General features: G+C 49.1%; 1 protein-coding gene across 1 annotated transcript in view; it reads left to right on the top strand.

Annotated features, from left to right (window-relative positions):
* Nucleotides 1-20,356, top strand: part of LOC130311792 (rho GTPase-activating protein 33-like) — a gene marked incomplete at its 5' end in the record, with an annotated part of 41,618 nt that extends 21,262 nt beyond the window's left edge. The window contains 12 exons of the mRNA XM_056552524.1: nt 155-304; nt 1,941-2,043; nt 4,047-4,191; nt 5,556-5,638; nt 5,722-5,829; nt 6,643-6,773; nt 9,318-9,495; nt 13,648-13,781; nt 13,853-13,921; nt 15,561-16,106; nt 16,212-16,576; nt 18,106-20,356. Coding sequence (XP_056408499.1) covers nt 155-304; nt 1,941-2,043; nt 4,047-4,191; nt 5,556-5,638; nt 5,722-5,829; nt 6,643-6,773; nt 9,318-9,495; nt 13,648-13,781; nt 13,853-13,921; nt 15,561-16,106; nt 16,212-16,576; nt 18,106-19,116 — 3,023 coding nt within the window. The remainder of the gene's footprint in view (nt 1-154; nt 305-1,940; nt 2,044-4,046; nt 4,192-5,555; nt 5,639-5,721; nt 5,830-6,642; nt 6,774-9,317; nt 9,496-13,647; nt 13,782-13,852; nt 13,922-15,560; nt 16,107-16,211; nt 16,577-18,105) is intronic.
* Nucleotides 20,357-22,623: the final 2,267 nt, after the last annotated feature.

The raw sequence follows: 22,623 nt of genomic DNA, 5'->3' as shown, positions 1-22,623 counted from the left end.
TCACGCCCCGCCCCCCATATGCCCGTCTGTCACTCACGCCCCGCCCCCCATGTGCCCGTCTGTCACTCACGCCCCGCCCCCCATACGCCCGTCTGTCACGCCCCCCCCCCCCCATCTTGCCCGTTTGGCTCACGATTTCTCTTCCTATGTCTAGTGTGCCGTCGCCATGGGAAGCTGGCGGGATTACTGCGCAGTTTTATGGCGTCCAGGCCAAGCAAACAGCGTCTGCGGCAGCGGGGGATCCTCCGGGAGAGAGTGTTCGGGTCCGACCTGGGGGAACATCTGCTGGATTCTGGGGAGGAAGGTGAGACGTCCATGATGGAGCCCAGTAAGATGTTATGGTGGTGCCCCGAACAGCCACACCCACCGCGACATGATGACTATCCATACTCTAGAGCAGTGGTCTTCAACTGTTTGCTGTTGCAAAACTACAGCTCCCAGCATGCCCGGACACCCGTTGCATCACTGCATTTAATTACTTTAACTGGGTCATGTGATCACCAGTCTTACACAGCGAAAATCACAGTGCGTAATGCAGTGTTATACTAACTGGGGTGCAAAACTACAGCTCCCAGCATGCTCAGAAGACCACTGCTCTAGAGGGATCCTCCCAGCATGCCCGGAAGACCACTGCTCTAGAGGGATCCTCCCAGCATGCCCGGAAGACCACTGCTCTAGAGGGATCCTCCCAGCATGCCCGGAAGACCACTGCTCTAGAGGGATCCTCCCAGCATGCCCGGAAGACCACTGCTCTAGAGGGATCCTCCCAGCATGCCCGGAAGACCACTGCTCTAGAGGGATCCTCCCAGCATGCCCGGAAGACCACTGCTCTAGAGGGATCCTCCCAGCATGCCCGGAAGACCACTGCTCTAGAGGGATCCTCCCAGCATGCCCGGAAGACCACTGCTCTAGAGGGATCCTCCCAGCATGCCCGGAAGACCACTGCTCTAGAGGGATCCTCCCAGCATGCCCGGAAGACCACTGCTCTAGAGGGATCCTCCCAGCATGCCCGGAAGACCACTGCCCTAGAGGGATCCTCCCAGCATGCCCGGAAGACCACTGCTCTAGAGGGATCCTCCCAGCATGCCCGGAAGACCACTGCTCTAGAGGGATCCTCCCAGCATGCTCGGAAGACCACTGCTCTAGAGGGATCCTCCCAGCATGCCCGGAAGACCACTGCTCTAGAGGGATCCTCCCAGCATGTCCGGAAGACCACTGCTCTAGAGGAATCCTCCCACCGTGCCCGGAAGACCACTGCTCTAGAGGGATCCTCCCAGCATGCCCGGAAGACCACTGCCCTCGAGGGATCCTCCCAGCATGCCCGGAAGACCACTGCTCTAGAGGGATCCTCCCAGCATGCCCGGAAGACCACTGCCCTAGAGGGATCCTCCCAGCATGCCCGGAAGACCACTGCCCTAGAGGGATCCTCCCAGCATGCCCGGAAGACCACTGCTCTAGAGGGATCCTCCCAGAATGCCCGGAAGACCACTGCTCTAGAGGGATCCTCCCAGCATGCCCGGAAGACCACTGCTCTAGAGGGATCCTCCCAGCATGTCCGGAAGACCACTGCTCTAGAGGAATCCTCCCACCGTGCCCGGAAGACCACTGCTCTAGAGGGATCCTCCCAGCATGCTCGGAAGACCACTGCTCTAGAGGGATCCTCCCAGCATGCCCGGAAGACCACTGCTCTAGAGGGATCCTCCCAGCATGCCCGGAAGACCACTGCTCTAGAGGGATCCTCCCAGCATGCCCGGAAGACCACTGCTCTAGAGGGATTCTCCCAGCATGCTCGGAAGACCACTGCTCTAGAGGGATTCTCCCAGCATGTCCTTACAGCTGATATGAAGTTATGATGGATAAAGAAGCAGACGCCTCCTTGTCTGACCGTCCTGAGGAGGAGAGTCCAGCACTGAAGGAGTTAATTCTGCGCCTTCTCTCAGTCCCCAGGGTCCTGGTCTCCTGCGCTCAATTCATAGAAAAATTTGGCATCGTGGACGGGATCTATCGTCTGTCCGGTGTCTCCTCTAACATCCAGAAGCTCCGGTGAGTCCTGTGGATCGATCTGAGCCGGGCCGGGCGTCTGCACATAACTTTTATTATTTTAATATTTTAGTTTGGGGGCACTGGACATATGATAAGGGGTTAAATACATAACATATGGTTGGGCTTACAATCTACAAGGGGTGAGAGAGAAGGATTTGCCCCGAGGGCTTACAATCTACAAGGGCAGAGAGAGAAGGATTTGCCCCGAGGGCTTACAATCTACAAGGGCAGAGAGAGAAGGATTTGCCCCGAGGGCTTACAATCTACAAGGGCAGAGAGAGAAGGATTTGCCCCGAGGGCTTACAATCTACAAGGGGAGGGAGAGAGGGATCTGCTCCCGAGGGTTTACAATCTACAAGGATAGGAAGAGAGGGATCTGCCCCCGAGGGCTTACAATCTACAAGGATAAGAAGAGAGGGATCTGCCCCCGAGGGTTTACAATCTACAAGGATAAGAAGAGAGGGATCTGCCCCCGAGGGTTTACAATCTACAAGGATAAGAAGAGAGGGATCTGCCCCCCGAGGGCTTACAATCTACAAGGGGGAGGGAGAGAGGGATCTGCCCCCCGAGGGCTTACAATCTACAAGGGGGAGGGAGAGAGGGATCTGCCCCCCGAGGGCTTACAATCTACAAGGGGAGGGAGAGAGGGATCTGCCCCCGAGGGTTTACAGTCTACAAGGGGGAGGGAGAGAGGGATCGGCCCCCGAGGGTTTACAGTCTAAAAGGGGGAGGGAGAGAGGGATCGGCCCCCGAGGGTTTACAGTCTACAAGGGGGAGGGAGAGAGGGATCGGCCCCCGAGGGTTTACAGTCTACAAGGGGGAGGGAGAGAGGGATCGGCCCCCGAGGGTTTACAGTCTACAAGGGGGAGGGAGAGAGGGATCGGCCCCCGAGGGTTTACAGTCTACAAGGGGGAGGGAGAGAGGGATCGGCCCCCGAGGGTTTACAGTCTACAAGGGGGAGGGAGAGAGGGATCGGCCCCCGAGGGTTTACAGTCTACAAGGGGGAGGGAGAGAGGGATCGGCCCCCGAGGGTTTACAGTCTACAAGGGGGAGGGAGAGAGGGATCTGCCCCCGAGGGTTTACAGTCTACAAGGGGGAGGGAGAGAGGGATCTGCCCCCGAGGGTTTACAGTCTACAAGGGGGAGGGAGAGAGAGAGGGATCTGCCCCCGAGGGTTTACAGTCTACAAGGGGGAGGGAGAGAGAGAGGGATCTGCCCCCGAGGGTTTACAGTCTACAAGGGGGAGGGAGAGAGGGATCGGCCCCCGAGGGTTTACAGTCTACAAGGGGGAGGGAGAGAGGGATCGGCCCCCGAGGGTTTACAGTCTACAAGGGCGAGGGAGAGAGGGATCGGCCCCCGAGGGTTTACAGTCTACAAGGGGGAGGGAGAGAGGGATCGGCCCCCGAGGGTTTACAGTCTACAAGGGGGAGGGAGAGAGGGATCGGCCCCCGAGGGTTTACAGTCTACAAGGGGGAGGGAGAGAGGGATCGGCCCCCGAGGGTTTACAGTCTACAAGGGGGAGGGAGAGAGGGATCGGCCCCCGAGGGTTTACAGTCTACAAGGGGGAGGGAGAGAGGGATCGGCCCCCGAGGGTTTACAGTTTACAAGGGGGAGGGAGAGAGGGATCGGCCCCCGAGGGTTTACAGTCTACAAGGGGGAGGGAGAGAGGGATCGGCCCCCGAGGGTTTACAGTCTACAAGGGGGAGGGAGAGAGGGATCGGCCCCCGAGGGTTTACAGTCTACAAGGGGGAGGGAGAGAGGGATCGGCCCCCGAGGGTTTACAGTCTACAAGGGGGAGGGAGAGAGAGAGGGATCGGCCCCCGAGGGTTTACAGTCTACAAGGGGGAGGGAGAGAGAGAGGGATCTGCCCCCGAGGGTTTACAGTCTACAAGGGGGAGGGAGAGAGGGATCGGCCCCCGAGGGCTTACATTCTACGATTGGTCGCAGTGATTGGTGGCGGTGATTGATCGCAGTAATTGATCTCTGTGGTTTCTTCCTCTCCAGACATGAGTTTGACAGTGAGCGGGTTCCGGATCTTTCTCGGGACACATATCTGCAGGACGTTCACTGCGTCAGTTCTCTTTGTAAACTTTACTTCCGTGAGCTGCCGAACCCTCTGCTGACGTATCGTCTGTATCATCCCTTCACGGTGAGTGGACTGTGTGATCTGGGGGTCCCGGACCCTCTGCTGACGTATCGTCTGTATCATCCCTTCACGGTGAGTGGACTGTGTGATCTGGGGGTCCCGGACCCTCTCCTGACGTATCGTCTGTATCATCACTGTGAGTGGACTGTGTGATCTGGGGGTCCCGGACCCTCTCCTGACATATCCTCTGTATCATCACGGTGAGTGGACTGTGTGATCTGGGGGTCCCGGACCCTCTCCTGACATATCCTCTGTATCATCACGGTGAGTGGACTGTGTGATCTGGGGGTCCCGGACCCTCTCCTGACGTATCGTCTGTATCATCACGGTGAGTGGACTGTGTGATCTGGGGGTCCCGGACCCTCTCTTGACGTATCATATGTATCGTCACAGTGAGTGGACAGTGTGATCTGGGGGTCCCGGACCCTCTCCTGACGTATCCTCTGTATCGTCACGATGAGTGGACTGTGTGATCTGGGGGTCCCGGACCCTCTCCTGACGTATCCTCTGTATCGTCACGATGAGTGGACTGTGTGATCTGGGGGTCCCGGACCCTCTCCTGACGTATCATCTGTATCGTCACGGTGAGTCGACTGTGTGATCTGGGGGTCCCGGACCCTCTGCTGACGTATCGTCTGTATCATCACTGTGAGTGGACTGTGTGATCTGGGGGTCCCGGACCCTCTCCTGACGTATCGTCTGTATCATCACGGTGAGTGGACTGTGTGATCTGGGGGTCCCGGACCCTCTCCTGACGTATCCTATGTATCATCACGGTGAGTGGACTGTGTGATCTGGGGGTCCCGGACCCTCTCCTGACGTATCATCAATATCATCACTGTGAGTGGACTGTGTGATCTGGGGGTCCCGGACCCTCTCCTGACGTATCATCACGGTGAGTGGACTGTGTGATCTGGGGGTCCCGGACCCTCTCCTGACGTATCATCTGTATCATCCCTTCACTGTGAGTGGACTGTGGGATCTGGGGGTCCCGGACCCTCTCCTGACGTATCGTCTGTATCATCACGGTGAGTGGACTGTGTGATCTGGGGGTCCCGGACCCTCTCCTGACGTATCGTCTGTATCATCACGGTGAGTGGACTGTGTGATCTGGGGGTCCCGGACCCTCTCCTGACGTATCGTCTGTATCATCACGGTGAGTGGACTGTGTGATCTGGGGGTCCCGGACCCTCTCCTGACGTATCATCTGTATCATCACGGTGAGTGGACTGTGTGATCTGGGGGTCCCGGACCCTCTCCTGATGTATCGTCTGTATCATCACAGTGAGTGGACTGTGTGATCTGGGGGTCCCGGACCCTCACTCTCTATTACTTTCGTGACTCTTGGCTCTTTGTGGCCCCATCAGGAAGCGATGTCGGCCCCCGCTGAAGATGAGAAGCTGATCCGTGTCCACGACCTGATCCAGCAGTTGCCCCCTCCTCACTACAGGTGACCTTTGACCCTGCGCCCACCTCATGGAAGGAAGGGGTTAAATGTGCAACATCTAATATTAACCCCCCATCTCCCTGCAGGACCCTTGAATATCTGATGAGGCACCTGTCGCGGCTGAGCGCCCACAGCGATCGCACCGGAATGCACGCACGGAACCTGGCCATAATCTGGGCTCCCAACCTTCTGCGGTGAGACATGATGAGGGATGAGTGCTTAGATACACCTGCTTATTAGTGCTGTATCACATTGTAGGCTTAGATACACCTGCTTATTAGTGCTGTATCACATTGTAGTCTTAGATACACCTGCTTATTAGTGCGGTATCACATTGTAGGCTTAGATACACCTGCTTATTAGTGCTGTATCACATTGTAGGCTTAGATACACCTGCTTATTAGTGCTGTATCACATTGTAGGCTTAGATACACCTGCTTATTAGTGCTGTGTCACATTGCAGGTTTAGATACACTAGCTCATTAGTGCTTTATCACGTTGTAGGTTTAGATAAACTAGCTTATTAGTGCTGTATCACATTGTAGGCTTAGATACACTAGCTTATTAGTGCTGTATCACATTGTAGGCTTAGATACACTAGCTCATTAGTGCTGTATCACATTGTAGGCTTAGATACACTAGCTTATTATTGCTTTATCACATTGTAGGTTTAGATACACTAGCTGATTAGTCCTGTATCACATTGTAGGCTTAGATACACTAGCTCATTAGCACTATATAACACATATTATGATTTGATACTGCAGCACAGAAAACAGTATCACACATGATCAGGTTAGATACAGTGACTCAGCAGATAGTATCATATAATAGACTTAGATACACAGCTCAGTATACAGTATCACACATGATAGGATTAGATACACAGCTCAGAATACAGTATCACAGATGATAGAATTAGATACACAGCTCAGAATACAGTATCACACTCTACCTGGTGATACACATGTGACCGCCTGCTCCTGTTCAATCATTTTTCTCCTCAGGTCCCGGGACATGGAGTCTGTGGGGGCCCCAGGAGCAGACGCCTTCCGGGAGGTCCGGGTCCAGTCGGTGCTGGTGGAGTTCCTCCTGTGTCATGTGGAGACCCTCTTTAGTGATACATTCACTTCAATAGGTAAGAAATTTATCTTTCTTGCACTGCGCCTCAGCTGCTGCGCTTTTCTTCTCCTGCATGTGACTTCAGTCTGGTCTCCTGACCGCTCCCTCTCTGACGCTTACCGATCTGCAGGACCTGTTAGTATATATCTATGAATACAATTGTTAACAGTTAACTTCTTCTATTTAATTAGAAAACTTTGGGAACAGTAATGGGTACAACCCACACCCCACCCAGGTATATATATAGGAGTCATTGACCCCCACCCAGGTATATATGAATCATTGACCCCCACCCAGGTATATATATGAGCCATTGACCCCCACCCAGGTATATATGAGTCATTGACCCCCACCAAGTGATATATAAGTCATCGACCCCCACCCAGTTATATATAGGAGTCTGTGACCCCCGCCCAGGTATATATGAGTCATTGACCCCCACCCAGGTATATATAGGAGTCTGTGACCCCCCTCCCAGGTATATATGAGTCTGTGACCCCCACCCAGGTATATATATATAGGAGTCTGTGACCCCCGCCATGGTGTATATATAGGAGTCTGTGGCCCCCGCCCCTCCCTGGTGTATATAGGAGTCTGTGGCCCCCGCCCCTCCTGCTGAGATCCTTCTATGCCGCTCACTTTCCTCTCTGGATGCCACAGCCTTAAATCCTCTGCACTAATTGCTTTTTGCTTCTGAACAAGTTGCCTTCATTGTTTTCGGAGACGCGGCCCCGGCTCTCGCCAGCGCCCTCCTCGGCTGATCTTCTCTTCCTGCACCGTTCTTTGCCTTGGCATCGCTTCACTTAGTAAATTACAATTGGCCACCGAGGTTTCCTACCTAAACCCATTTCTGTCTGCTTTGTATTTTCCCTTTTATCACCTTCTTACTACCAGCGAAGCAGACCGGTCTCCGCCGAGCCTCTGTCATGTCCGTAAAGATTCGCCTCTTAACTTTACCCGAAGCCCGGTGCCAGGCCCTGAAGAAGACGTCTGAAACGCCTCCAGAAGACATTAGCGCCAAGACTAGCCCGTCCGAAACCCCTCCAGAGGACAATAGCACCAAGACTTGTCCGTCCAGAACCCCTCCAGGAGACAATAGCGCCAAGACAGGCCCGTCCGAAACCCCTCCAGGAGACAATAGCGCCAAGGCTGGCCCGTCCGAAACCCCTCCAGGAGACAATAGCGCCAAGGCTGGCCCGTCCGAAACACCTCCAGGAGACAATAGCGCCAAGACTGGCCCGTCTGAGACCCCCCCAGAAGACAATAGCGCCAAGACTGGCCCGTCCGAAACCCCTCCAGAAGACAATAGCGCCAAGACTGGCCCGTCTGAGACCCCCCCAGAAGACAATAGCGCCAAGACTGGCCCGTCTGAGACCCCCCCAGAAGACAATAGCGCCAAGACTGGCCCGTCCAAAACCCCCCCAGAAGACAATAGCGCCAAGACTGGCCCGTCTGAGACCCCCCCCAGAAGACAATAGCGCCAAGACTGGCCCGTCCGAAACCCCTCCAGAAGACAATAGCGCCAAGACAGGCCCGTCTGAGACCCCCCTAGAAGACAATAGCGCCAAGGCTGACCCCTAGTGGTAGACCTCAGAACTTAATTTATTGAGGCAGAAAGAGGCCGAAGCCTTGATGCCCTTCTGAAGTATCACTTTATGGCTGTTCCTTTTCATACAGGACATTTTTTCTATATACAAGAGTCTAACACAGGAAGTCAAATGTTTTATTTATTTTTGCTTAAAAAGAAAAATAAAACGCTCTGTTACAGACGATTGTTCTATGTATCTATGAACAATGGCGGACACAGCTGTGTTATTAAACATCCGACCGGTATCTGATCATTTTATTCTATTATGTTCTGATCTGTAATTTACTTAATTGTTTTTTTGTCTTGTTTACGCAATTTTTATTTTTTTATCGTTTGTACAATTTCCCCTCCATGTAGGAAATTTGTGCACCTTGTAGATCTGTACACATAAACTCCGCCTCTAGACGCTGGCCACGCCTCCATATTGACAGTCGTAGTTACCCTATTATCAATACCAGACGATAGGTGTCTCCATAGATGGCGCCAGTGTGCGCCTGTAGATTCTGACATTGTACAGAATAAATAAAAAGCTGTGCAGACAATACAGCGCTCCGCACGAATGCAGCTTTTTTTCCGAAATTAGTAGAAATACGTAAAACCAAACCTGCGTAAGGCACCGGTTCAGATCTTGACGCGTTTCAGGCGCATGCGCCTCAAACACCTGAAGATGTGAACCGGTGTCTTGTGCAGGTTTGATTTTATATTTCTGAAATTTTGGAATAAAGCTGCATTTGTGCGGAGCGCTGTATTGTCCGCATTTTCTAGGAACAATAAAACGGCACACCTGACCGGTCGTGAATCCGTGCACTACAAAGGGAGGAGGTGAGCCAAGACACAATCGGCGATAACACAGGCAAGATGGCCGCCAGGCATCAAAATAAAGGGGAAATCCAGCAAAACCTCTTCCTACCCCATTATACCCCTTGTATGTGTCGTCCTAATAACGTATAATGTGTCGTTCCGTCCATGCAGGTCGCTGTGGACCAATCCGGCCGCGCTCTCTGATGGGCGGCTGTCCCTCGGGTCGTCTCGTGAGTCTGCAGGAGGCTCAAGCGCGGAGTCAGAGCCAAAGGGAGGCGGCGGAGAAACTGGGGGCCGACAAAACCTCCCCCAACAAGCCTGAGAGGGCGCTAGAGAGCAGCGATGAAAGGTATTGTATGGGCAGCCTAAGGGCCTGTGCACACAGCAGAAGAACCTTCCATTCCAGAGGAAATTCTGCTGTATGAACGGGCCCCAAGACGGAAGGCTGCACCTCATAGAAACACTGGGCCCCAAAACCCACCCGTCCACTACTCACACGCAATTTATATTATTTTATGGTTTGTTTAGCTTTAAAAAAAAATTTAAAAAATCGATACTACTCTTATAGAAGAAACAAAGTTCGTCAGCTCACCCCTATGGATAGCCAGTAGTCTGCGCTCAGATAGGTGTACCCAAAACACCTGACGATATAGTGAAGAAGAAAGGAAATCCAGCACGGTCCTCCTGCAGTCCTCCAACTTTTATTCAGACACCAACAGAGACAGGATGAAAAGGTGACGCGTTTCGGCCAGTTCACCTAGCCTTATTCATACTAAAGAACGTCCAGATCCACTGGTTCTTAAAGGGGTATTCCAGGAAAAAAAAAAAATTATATTACAACTGGCTCCAGAAAGTTAAAGAGATTTGTAAAATATTTCTATAAAAAAATCTTAATCCTTTCAAGTACTTATGAGCTGCTGAAGTTGAGTTGTTCTTTTCTGTCTAAGTGCTCTCTGATTACACCTGTCTCGGTAACCGCCCAGTTTAGAAACAAATCCCCATAGCAAACCTCTTCTACTCTGTGCAGTTCCCGAGACAACCAGAGATGTCAGCAGAGAGCACTGTTGCCAGACAGAAAAAGAAAAACTCAACTTCAGCAGCTGATAATTATTGAAAGGATTTAGATTTTTTTTAATAGAAGTAATTTACAAATCTGTTTAACTTTCTGGAGCCAGTTGAAATAAACAAAATAAAAATAATTTTTTTTTCCTGGAATACCCCCTTTAAGTAGGCGGAAGGGCTGAGTAAATGGCGAGCAGCTGCTTGCAAATAACTTAGTTTGTTCAGCCATATATCATGTGCGTATTATGGAAAAATATGGATAGAAATATAAAATAATTTATTATCTAAGATAATCTACCTTATTCATGCAAATAAAAGTCACATGTAATTGTATATACCTTATTGCAGTGTTTCCCAACCAGTGTGCCTCCAGCTGTTGCAAAACTACAACTCCCAGCATGCCCGGACAGCCGAAGGCTGTCCGGGCATGCTGGGAGTTGTAGTTTTGCAACAGCTGGAGGCACACTGGTTGGGAAACACTGCCTTATTGCAACAAAGCAACCTTAGATGCAAACCATATAAGGAGGGGAATTCAAACATAGATGAAAAAAGTTTCATAATGTTATAGTATATATATATATAAAGGAGAATTACATCAATAGTGAATTCTCCCGAAAATATGGACGGAAAATGCAGAACTTTACGCACAAAGAATTATGATGCATGAAATAGATAACCAACTAAATGGAAATGCAATCCTGAAAGTGGACAAGTGGTAAAAATAATTGAAAGGGGTATGCAGGAAAAAACTTTATATATATATATATATATATATATATATATATATATATATATATATATCTCAACTGGCTCCAGAAAGTTAAACAGATTTGTAAATTACTTCTATTAAAAAATCTTAATCCTTTCTGTACTTATGAGCTTCTGAAGTTGAGTTGCTCTTTTCTGTCTGGCAACAGTGCTCTCTGCTGACATCTCTGGTTGTCTCGGGAACTGCACAGAGTAGAAGAGGTTTGCTATGGGGATTTGCTTCTAAACTGGGCGGTTCCCGAGACAGGTGTCATCAGAGAGCAATTAGACAGAAAAGAACAACTCAACTTCAGAAGCTCATAAGTACTGAAAGGATTAAGTTTTTTTAATAGAAGTAATTTACAAATCTGTTTAACTTTCTGGAGCCAGTTGATATATAAAGTTTCTTCCTGGATAACCCCTTTAATAATGAAGGATGACATCTAGTCTTCTGTTAAAGGGGTACTCCAAAGGATAGGGGATAAGATGCCTGATCGCAGGGGTCCCGCCGCTGAGAACTCCCGCAATATAGCATGCAGCATCCACCGTATCTGCTTCCGGAAGCGCTGGAGGTTCTGGCTCCCGACCACGGGGGCGGAAGATCGTGACATCACGACTCCGCCCCCGTGTGACGTCAGGTCCCGCCCCCTCAATGCAAGTCTATGGGAGGGGGCGTGACAGCCTCCTGATGAAAGCCATGATCATTGGAACAATTCCGTCTAGCCCTTATCATCTCCCCCACTGGAAGGTTGGCAATAACGTGGGGGGGGGGGATGACAAGAGGAAGCGTGCAATATAGAATTTGTAGCCGTGTTTTTCCGATAGGTGGATGTTATGATGGGACCTATCGAAGGGTCCCCACATAAAAGGAGATCCAAAAATGAAATACAGAAAGGTGCATGATGTATGGTAAAAAGTAATCCTAAAAAATTATTGTTGAGAAAAAAAATCTAAATTTGGTACAGCCGCCACATTAGACCCCCAGATAAACAAGAGGTCATCTATGTAGCGGCCGTACCATCTAATACAACCAATCTGTTGGTGTCTAAATAGACGTTTTTCTACTGCACGAGGACCGCGCTGGATTTCCTTTCTTCTTCAATACTACTCTTATTTACAGGAATATAACTACTATAATACTGCTCCTATATACAAGAATATAACTACTATAATACTGCTCCTATATACAAGAATATAACTACTATAATACTGCCTCCTATATACAAGAATATAACTACTATAATACTGCCTCCTATATACAAGAATATAACTACTATAATACTGCCCCTATATACAAGAATATAACTACTATAATACTGCCTCCTATATACAGGAATATAACTACTATAATACTGCTCCTATATACAAGAATATAACTACTATAATACTGCCTCCTATATACAAGAATATAACTACTATAATACTGCCTCCTATATACAAGAATATAACTACTATAATACTGCTCCTATATACAAGAATATAACTACTATAATACTGCTCCTATATACAAGAATATAACTACTATAATACTGCTCCTATATACAAGAATATAACTACTATAATACTGCCTCCTATATACAAGAATATAACTACTATAATACTGCTCCTATATACAAGAATATAACTACTATAATACTGCTCCTATATACAAGAATATAACTACTATAATACTGCTCCTATATACAAGAATATAACTACTATAATACTGCTCCTATATACAAGAATATAACTACTATAATACTGCCTCCTATATACAAGAATATAACTACTATAATACTGCTCCTATATACAAGAATATAACTACTATAATACTGCTCCTATATACAAGACTATAACTACTATAATACTGCTCCTATATACAAGAATATAACTCCTATAATACTGCCCCTATATACAAGAATATAACTACTATAATACTGCTCCTATATACAAGAATATAACTACTATAATACTGCTCCTATATACAAGAATATATCTACTATAATACTGCTCCTATATACAAGAATATAACTACTATAATACTGCCCCTATATACAAGAATATAACTACTATAATACTGCCTCCTATATACAAGAATATAACTACTTTAATACTGCTCCTATATACAAGAATATAACTACTATAATACTGCTCCTATATACAAGAATATAACTACTATAATGCTGCTCCTATATACAAGAATATAACTACTATAATACTGCTCCTATATACAAGAATATAACTACTATAATACTGCTCCTATATACAAGAATATAACTACTATAATACTGTCTCCTATATACAAGAATATAACTACTATAATACTGCTCCTATATACAGGAATATAACTACTATAATACTGCTCCTATATACAGGAATATAACTACTATAATACTGCTCCTATATACAAGAATATAACTACTATAATACTGCTCCTATATACAAGAATATAACTACTATAATACTGCTCCTATATACAGGAATATAACTACTATAATACTGCTCCTATATACAAGAATATAACTACTATAATACTGCTCCTATATACAAGAATATAACTACTATAATACCGCTCCTATATACAGTAATATAACTACTATAATACTGCTCCTATATACAAGAATATAACTACTATAATACTGCTCCTATATACAGTAATATAACTACTATAATACTGCTCCTATGTATATTAATGCTTTTGCACTGTTTTTAGGAAAGTTCCCCGTGGCAGGAAGAAGTCCGGTGGGGGTAGTAGTTGGAGAACATTCTTTGCTATAGGGAAAAATTCATCTCAGCAGAAGAAGTCTCGGTCCGGGGGTCTTCGGGAGTCGGCGGCCCACCAGAGAGGTGACATATAATGGTCTCTTCTCTCCTTCTTGCTGACTGTCTCTTTACTCCTCTGTGTCGTCTCTTTACAGTGTTGGACTCGGTGACGTTGCGGTCTGCTAAGAGTGAGGAGTCCTTGTGCTCTCACACCAGTGTGACCGGTAAGTCGTTTCTGAGGTCACAGGTCTCGGAGTTTTACCGCCTCACTATACTTGGTGTCTGTTCTGCACCCATGTGATGTCCTGATACCTGAGGAGTCCAGCAGGGGGAGCCGTTCACTCAAGGAAATGTTATTATTGAGCTTTATCGGTCGTGTTGAACAGATATTGGCGCAATTTCCAATATTCCCCCACAATACAGGTCTGAGTTGTTCTCTGTTGGTTATTATGACAGGTCTGAGTTGTTCTCTGTTGGTTATTACGACAGGTCTGAGTTGTTCTCTGTTATTATGACAGGTCTGAGTTGTTCTCTGTTATTATGACAGGTCTGAGTTGTTCTCTGTTATTATGACAGGTCTGAGTTGTTCTCTGTTATTATGACAGGTCTGAGTTGTTCTCTGTTATTACGACAGGTCTGAGTTGTTCTCTGTTATTATGACAGGTCTGAGTTGTTCTCTGTTATTATGACAGGTCTGAGTTGTTCTCTGTTATTATGACAGGTCTGAGTTGTTCTCTGTTGGTTATTATGACAGGTCTGAGTTGTTCTCTGTTATTATGACAGGTCTGAGTTGTTCTCTGTTATTATGACAGGTCTGAGTTGTTCTCTGTTATTATGACAGGTCTGAGTTGTTCTCTGTTATTATGACAGGTCTGAGTTGTTCTCTGTTATTATGACAGGTCTGAGTTGTTCTCTGTTGGTTATTACGACAGGTCTGAGTTGTTCTCTGTTATTATGACAGGTCTGAGTTGTTCTCTGTTATTATGACAGGTCTGAGTTGTTCTCTGTTATTATGACAGGTCTGAGTTGTTCTCTGTTATTATGACAGGTCTGAGTTGTTTTCTGTTATTATGACAGGTCTGAGTTGTTCTCTGTTATTATGACAGGTCTGAGTTGTTCTCTGTTATTATGACAGGTCTGAGTTGTTCTCTGTTGGTTATTATGACAGGTCTGAGTTGTTCTCTGTTGGTTATTATGACAGGTCTGAGTTGTTCTCTGTTGGTTATTATGACAGGTCTGAGTTGTTCTCTGTTGGTTATTATGACAGGTCTGAGTTGTTCTCTGTTATTATGACAGGTCTGAGTTGTTCTCTGTTGGTTATTATGACAGGTCTGAGTTGTTCTCTGTTGGTTATTACGACAGGTCTGAGTTGTTCTCTGTTATTATGACAGGTCTGAGTTGTTCTCTGTTATTATGACAGGTCTGAGTTGTTCTCTGTTGGTTATTATGACAGGTCTGAGTTGTTCTCTGTTATTATGACAGGTCTGAGTTGTTCTCTGTTGGTTATTATGACAGGTCTGAGTTGTTCTCTGTTGGTTATTATGACAGGTCTGAGTTGTTCTCTGTTGGTTATTATGACAGGTCTGAGTTGTTCTCTGTTATTATGACAGGTCTGAGTTGTTCTCTGTTGGTTATTATGACAGGTCTGAGTTGTTCTCTGTTATTATGACAGGTCTGAGTTGTTCTCTGTTATTATGACAGGTCTTAGTTGTTCTCTGTTATTATGACAGGTCTGAGTTGTTCTCTGTTATTATGACAGGTCTGAGTTGTTCTCTGTTATTATGACAGGTCTGAGTTGTTCTCTGTTGGTTATTACGACAGGTCCCCCAGTCCCCCTGTTCACTGACTCTCCTTCCATTCCAGGGTTTCACCGGACCTCCCGCCTCCGCCGGCCTCGCTCTACAAGTGACGGTCTGACCTCGCGGCTGCCTCACTGTAGGTCCGCAGAGAGCCTGACGCAGTCCTCCCCTTCTCCGCCCTGTGTGCCGTCCCCTCCCCCAACATCTGGACGTCCCCAATCGGCGTGGATTGAGGAGGATCTGGACCTGTCGCCGCCGCTCCCGGATATGGACGGTCTCGGATTCGACCCCTTATCTTTCCGCCTCTCATTCTCGGACCATGAAGAAGTGAAGTCTCCTACAATAGTCAGAGCAGACGTGAGCAGCAGCCAGGGCCATTCCCTACCGCGCAGGCTGAGCCTGTCTCCTACCGGCGGCTGCTCCCCCTCCCCCTCTCACAGCCCTCCGGAGCGCTTGGTCACAGACATGGAGAACCAGGGGCCCCGTAGTCTGTCTCCTCCTCCGCAGATGCTGAACCTGCTGCTTCAATCCTGTCAACTGCGTCTTAGTGAGACCTGTGTGAAGGAAGGGAAAGGAATCGGGCCCCCGAAACAAGAAGAGCCCTCGAAGGGTTAGTAATCCTCTTAATCCATGAATGTTGACCCACCTATCAGTCATGATGTATACAGGTGTGGTCACCCCACTGAACATGTACGTTTTAACCCTTTCCTCACAGGAGTGACGCTCTCTCCACAGCAAACAGCTCATCCTCCTCCTATGTCTGTCACACGACAACTTCCTCCTCCTCCGCCACCAAAGGATCCTGCCCGGCTGATGGCTTTAAAATTGGCAGAGAGCGCCCAGAGAGCCCTTCAGTCCTCCATATCTACCGGGACCGTCCCTGCAAAGTCCTCACAGAGATCAGCCCCGCCACACCCATCCACCTCAGTATTCAGACGGTCCCTGTCCATGGAGTGCAGTGAGAGCTCGGTGCCAAAGGAGGGGCCCCTGTACTCTGAGCTTCGACCACACTTAACCAGCCTCAATGAGAGTACAACCAACCAGCATCGACCTCCGAGACCCGAGATACACAGTACAATGGTGAGGGTGCGTTACTATGCACATCACAGACCAGTATAGGGTGACTCAGGACTTCATAGACCAGTATAGGGTGACTCAGGACTTCATAGACCAGTATAGGGTGACTCAGGACTTCATAGACCAGTAAAGGGTGACTCAGGACTTCATAGACCACTATAGGGTGACTCAGGACTTCATAGACCAGTATAGGGTGACTCAGGACTTCATAGACCAGTATAGGGTGACTCAAGACTTCATAGACCAGTATAGGGTGACTTAGGCCTTCATAGTCCAGTAAAGGGTGACCTAGGCCTTCATAGACCAGATTAGGGTGACTTAGGCCTTCATAGACCAGTATAGGGTCACTAAGGTCTTAATAGACCAGTATAGGGTGACTCAGGACTTCATAGACCAGTATAGTGTAACTTAGGACTTCATAGACCAGTATAGGGGGACTTAGGCTTTTATAGACCAGTATAGGGTCACTTAGGTCTTCATAGACCCAGTATATGGTGACACAGGACTTCATAGACCAGTATAGACTGACACAGGACTTCGTAGACTAGTATTGGGTGACTTAGGCCTTCATAGACCAGTATAGAGTCACTAAGGTCTTCATAGACCAGTATAGGGTGACTCAGGACTTCGTAGACCAGTATAGGGTGACTTAGGACTTCATAGACCTGTATAGGGGGACTTAGGCTTTTATAGACCAGTATAGGGTCACTTAGGTCTTCATAGACCAGTATATGGTTTCACAGGACTTCATAGACTAGTATAAAGTGACACAGGACTTCATAGACTAGTATAGAGTGACACAGGACTTCATAGACCAGTATAGGGTGACACAGGACTTCATAGACCAGTGTAGGGTCACTAAGGTCTTCATAGACCAGTATAGGGTGCCACAGGACTTCATAGATCAGTAAAGGGTGACTTAGGCCTTCATAGACCAGTATAGGGTCACTTAGGTCTTCATAGATCAGTATAGGGTGACACAGGACTTCACAAATCAGTATAGGGTGACTTAGGCTTTTATAGACCAGTATAGGGTCACTAAGGTCTTCGTAGACCAGTATATGGGGACTGAGGCCTTCATAGACCAGTATAGGGTGACTTAGGTCTTCATAGACCAGTTTAGGGTGACACAGGTCATCATAGACCAGTATAGGGTGACTTAGGCCTTTTTAGACCAGTATAGGGTCACTTAGGCCTTCATAGACCAGTTTAGGGTGACACAGGTCATCAAAGACCAGTATAGGGTGACATAGGCCTTCATAGACCAGTATAGGGTGACTTAGGCCTTAATAGACCTTTATAGGGTGACTTAGACCTTTATAGACCAGTATAGGGTGACACCCGTCTGGGGAAGGATACGGTGACACCAGTCTGGGGCAGGATACGGTGACACCTGTCTTGGGCAGGATACGGTGACACCTGTCTTGGGCAGGATACGGTGACACCTGTCTTGGGCAGGATACGGTGACACCCGTCTGGGGCAGGATATAGTGCAGATTGCAGTTCCTTATTTCTGTTCTTTTCTTTTGCAGGCTCCAGGTTCCACTCCGGCTGACCTCCGAAAAATGGCCCTAGCAGGCACTCCTCCTTCGCGAGCTCCTCGCCTGCACACCAGGTCTGGCAGCCTTCCTGCTCCTCCGAGCCTCTTTCCTCCGCGCACTCGTCCTCCCCCGTACAGGTTCCCAGAGGAGGGTCCTCGGATGCCCCCTCACCGCTCTGCTCCTCCCTGGCCAGAAGCAGAGGGGCTTTACTATGAGATATTGGGGGACCCTCCTCACATGACACCAATCAATGCTTCATATGGATTAATCCAGACACCGTGGCCCTATATGGCATCACCGCCCTCTCACCCTCACTCTGTACCGGCTCCGGGCTGGTACGGCCGACCTCCTCCACCTGAGCCAGAGTTCCTGAGTTATCAGCGCTGGGACAGGACGCCTCCCGCACATTTGCGCCAGTATATTATGGGGGGAAGCGTCCCCTATCCGTATATGGGAACCGCGGAAGGTAGAGGTCAACCGGTCACTTCCCGACCTAACCAACAAGGGAGAAGGGAGGAACCAATTTATGTCAACCTCCCCCCAAGAGCAGATGTAGGGGGTCCATTCCAGGGCAATAGAGACCCTGCAGATCCCAAACCAGACCTGCCGCACAAACAGCGTCCTGGCCGACCCCCCAGTATTGGACGGCATGAAAGTCTTGGAGACCCTCAACCCACAAAGCAGCACAACCCCCAACTTTCAAGAAGGGAGGGGTCTCTAAGCTTTTTTCGCCCACCTTCACTCGCCCACTCAGCGATGTGGGGCACACAACCTAAATACCAAGAGGGTCGAGAACCTCCACTTATCACCTACGAGAGTCCTGGAGGAGGAGTAGCCCAGAGAATGCGCTATGTGGCCCCACACTGTATGCTCTCGGAGGGCGGGACTCTGTATGGAAATCTAGAGCAAAGAGGACCCCCACACAGGTCTGCCACCCCCGCGGGATTCATGGGGTCGCCTTGGACAGTTCACACGGAGGGGCAAACAAGAAGTTACTGCTGAGGGGGCAACTTGTAGATTTTCTCTAATGTAAACCCACCCATCAGTACTTGGCTCCTCCCAAGACACGCCCACAAGGTGCCAGCAATCAAGCAGCAGATCATCTGTGCTGAAGCACTTATCCTGTTTTGTGTTGGGGATGGGGGGTCCTGTGGGGGGGAGATGAGGGAACAATTTCACATGCGTTTACAAAATTTATAAAAATATATAATTGTTTCCTCGCTCCTCCCACGTTTAACACTTTGTAGACCGTCTCGGTTGGTGTCACAAACCTTCGGCGTGGTCCCTGTACAGCACTGGCATAAATGGGTTAATGATAATGGATCCCTGCAATAGCCCCGTCCGTGAGTGCGGCAGAAAATGGTCTGGAAGCGGGTAGAAAGCAAATGACTACTTGGACTGCGCCTAACGGATGGCGATTAATTACGTGCGGTAGAATCGTCACGCTCAATGTTATAATCTCCTCCGGCACTCGTCAGGACCGCCCGCCTAAACCGCCGCCGCCGCCACATCCCCCAGGTATCGGCTCGTGCCTTAAATTCCCACAAAAAATTTCTAAATTGCTTTTCATTTAAAAATATTTTATTTTATTTTTGTTAAGTTACGTATTTGTTAGGCGACAGTAGCGCGAACTAACTGGGCGTCCGAATTAACTGGGCGATGTTGTTATATTTTATTTTTTCAAAAATACCGTAATTTTTTTTTCTTTTGAAATCATTTTAAATTTTTTTTTTTTTTTTAGAAATATTGTCTAGAAAATAATATCCCATTTATTTATTTATAATTTGATGTAAGATCTAGAGCACTGGTTTCCAAAATGGGGACCTCAGCATGACATGCTGGGAGTTGTAGTTCTCCAACAACTGGAGGGCTACAGGTTAGAGAAGCAAAAATTTCCAAACCAATCGCAGTCGTCTATTGTGTAATTTTTATTTTATTATTATTAGTTTAAAAAAATGATATATACTTTTTTCTATTCACACTCAATTCTGAAATTTGGGGGGGGGGGGGAATTTCCAAAAATATGCAAATTAATTTAAGTCTCTAGAATCCTTTTGTTCATTCCTAAAAAACGATTAATCTAGTTAAATCAATTTTAGAATTTGTCCTAATTTTATGACACTGCGTTTTTGTTTATAATTTATTTTAAATTGTAACGGAATTTGAAAATTAAAATCCAGAAAATGCTATCACTGAAATTGCGCAAAATTTTACTTTATTATTGGTTTAGAAAACTATCAAATTTTTTTTTTATTTACCGTAATTTCTATTTTTTTTACAAATTAAAAAAATAAATTTTTTACCTGATCGCTTCCTCTGCGGTTGGTTTCACATTTTGGCGCTATCCGCTCCGGAGACTGTAATCCCATAACATACACGGGGCCCCTCCCCCATAACGTACACGGGGCCCCTCCCCCATAACATACACAGGGCCCCTCCCCCATAATGTACACAGGGCCCCTCCCCCATAATGTACACAGGGCCCCTCCCCCATAACGTACACAGGGGCCCCTCCCCCATAACGTACACGGGGCCCCCCCCCATAACGTATACAGGGGCCCCTCCCCCATAACGTACACAGGGGCCCCTCCCCCATAACGTACACAGGGGCCCCTCCCCCATAACGTACACAGGGGCCCCTCCCCCATAACGTACACAGGGGCCCCTCCCCCATAACGTACACGGGGCCCCTCCCCCATAACGTACACGGGGCCCCTCCCCCATAACGTACACGGTGCCCCTCCCCCATAACGTACACAGGGGCCCCTCCCCCATAACATACACGGTGCCCCTCCCCCATAACGTACACAGGGGCCCCTCCCCATAACGTACACAGGGGCCCCTCCCCCATAACGTACACAGGGGCCCCTCCCCCATAACGTACACAGGGGCCCCTCCCCCATAACGTACACAGGGGCCCCTCCCCCATAACGTACACAGGGGCCCCTCCCCCATAACGTACACAGGGGCCCCTCCCCCATAAAGTACACAGGGGCCCCTCCCCCATAAAGTACACAGGGGCCCCTCCCCCATAACGTACACGGGGCCCCTCCCCCATAACGTACACGGGGCCCCTCCCCCATAACGTACACGGGGCCCCTCCCCCATAACGTACACAGGGCCCCTCCCCCATAACGTACACAGGGCCCCTCCCCCATAATGTACACAGGGCCCTTCCCCCATAACGTACACGGGGCCCCCCCCATAACGTATACAGGGGCCCCTCCCCCATAACGTACACAGGGGCCCCTCCCCCATAACGTACACAGGGGCCCCTCCCCCATAACGTACACAGGGGCCCCTCCCCCATAACGTACACGGTGCCCCTCCCCCATAACGTACACAGGGCCCCTCCCCCATAACGTACACGGGGCCCCTCCCCCATAACGTACACGGGGCCCCTCCCCCATAACGTACACGGTGCCCCTCCCCCATAACGTACACAGGGGCCCCTCCCCCATAACATACACGGTGCCCCTCCCCCATAACGTACACAGGGGCCCCTCCCCATAACGTACACAGGGGCCCCTCCCCCATAACGTACACAGGGGCCCCTCCCCCATAACGTACACAGGGGCCCCTCCCCCATAACGTACACAGGGGCCCTTCCCCCATAACGTACACAGGGGCCCCTCCCCCATAACGTACACGGTGCCCCTCCCCCATAACGTACACGGTGCCCCTCCCCCATAACGTACACAGGGGCCCCTCCCCATAACGTACACAGGGGCCCCTCCCCCATAACGTACACAGGGGCCCCTCCCCATAACGTACACAGGGGCCCCTCCCCATAACGTACACAGGGCCCCTCCCCCATAACGTACACAGGGGCCCCTCCCCCATAACGTACACAGGGGCCCCTCCCCCATAACGTACACAGGGGCCCCTCCCCATAACGTACACAGGGCCCCTCCCCCATAACGTATACGGGGCCCCTCCCCCATAACGTACACAGGGGCCCCTCCCCATAACGTACACAGGGGCCCCTCCCCATAACGTACACAGGGCCCCTCCCCCATAACGTATACGGGGCCCCTCCCCCATAACGTACACAGGGGCCCTGTAGACCCCATCCTGTGGGAAGCTTTCTAACCCCCGGCCACTAGGGGCGTTGTGCCCTCTCCACATCCATCCAGTCAGGTTTGTGTCCAACCCCAGTGGGATCTAAGGAAAGACTCCGCCCCATCAGACGCGCGGTCATACGTGTTTTGTGCGCCGCGTTACGTTTCCAGCGTGGAGGGCGACCATTTAACTTTTATTTCCCGTTGAATCTTTTCCGCGTCCTTCACAATAAATACATTTGGCGTAACGGACGCCGTTCTCTGAGGACGAGGTGAATTGTGAGCGGTGGAGGAGCCGCCATCCCAGAGCGCAGCCGCCAGCGCGCAACCCGGAGCTTCTCTACATTTATTTGTCGGTGTAAGGCAGTGTCCGGGCCTGCTGGGAGTTGTAGTTCTTCTGGAGAGACGTTTCCATCTTGTGTAATCTTAACTAAGAACAGTTGTTTCT

The sequence above is a fragment of the Hyla sarda genome, unplaced genomic scaffold (genome assembly GCF_029499605.1).
Source record: "Hyla sarda isolate aHylSar1 unplaced genomic scaffold, aHylSar1.hap1 scaffold_1674, whole genome shotgun sequence".
NCBI classification, from domain to species: Eukaryota; Metazoa; Chordata; class Amphibia; order Anura; family Hylidae; genus Hyla; species Hyla sarda.
The sequence above is the reverse complement of the archived record's forward strand: the minus strand, read 5'-3'. Positions and strand labels throughout refer to the sequence as shown.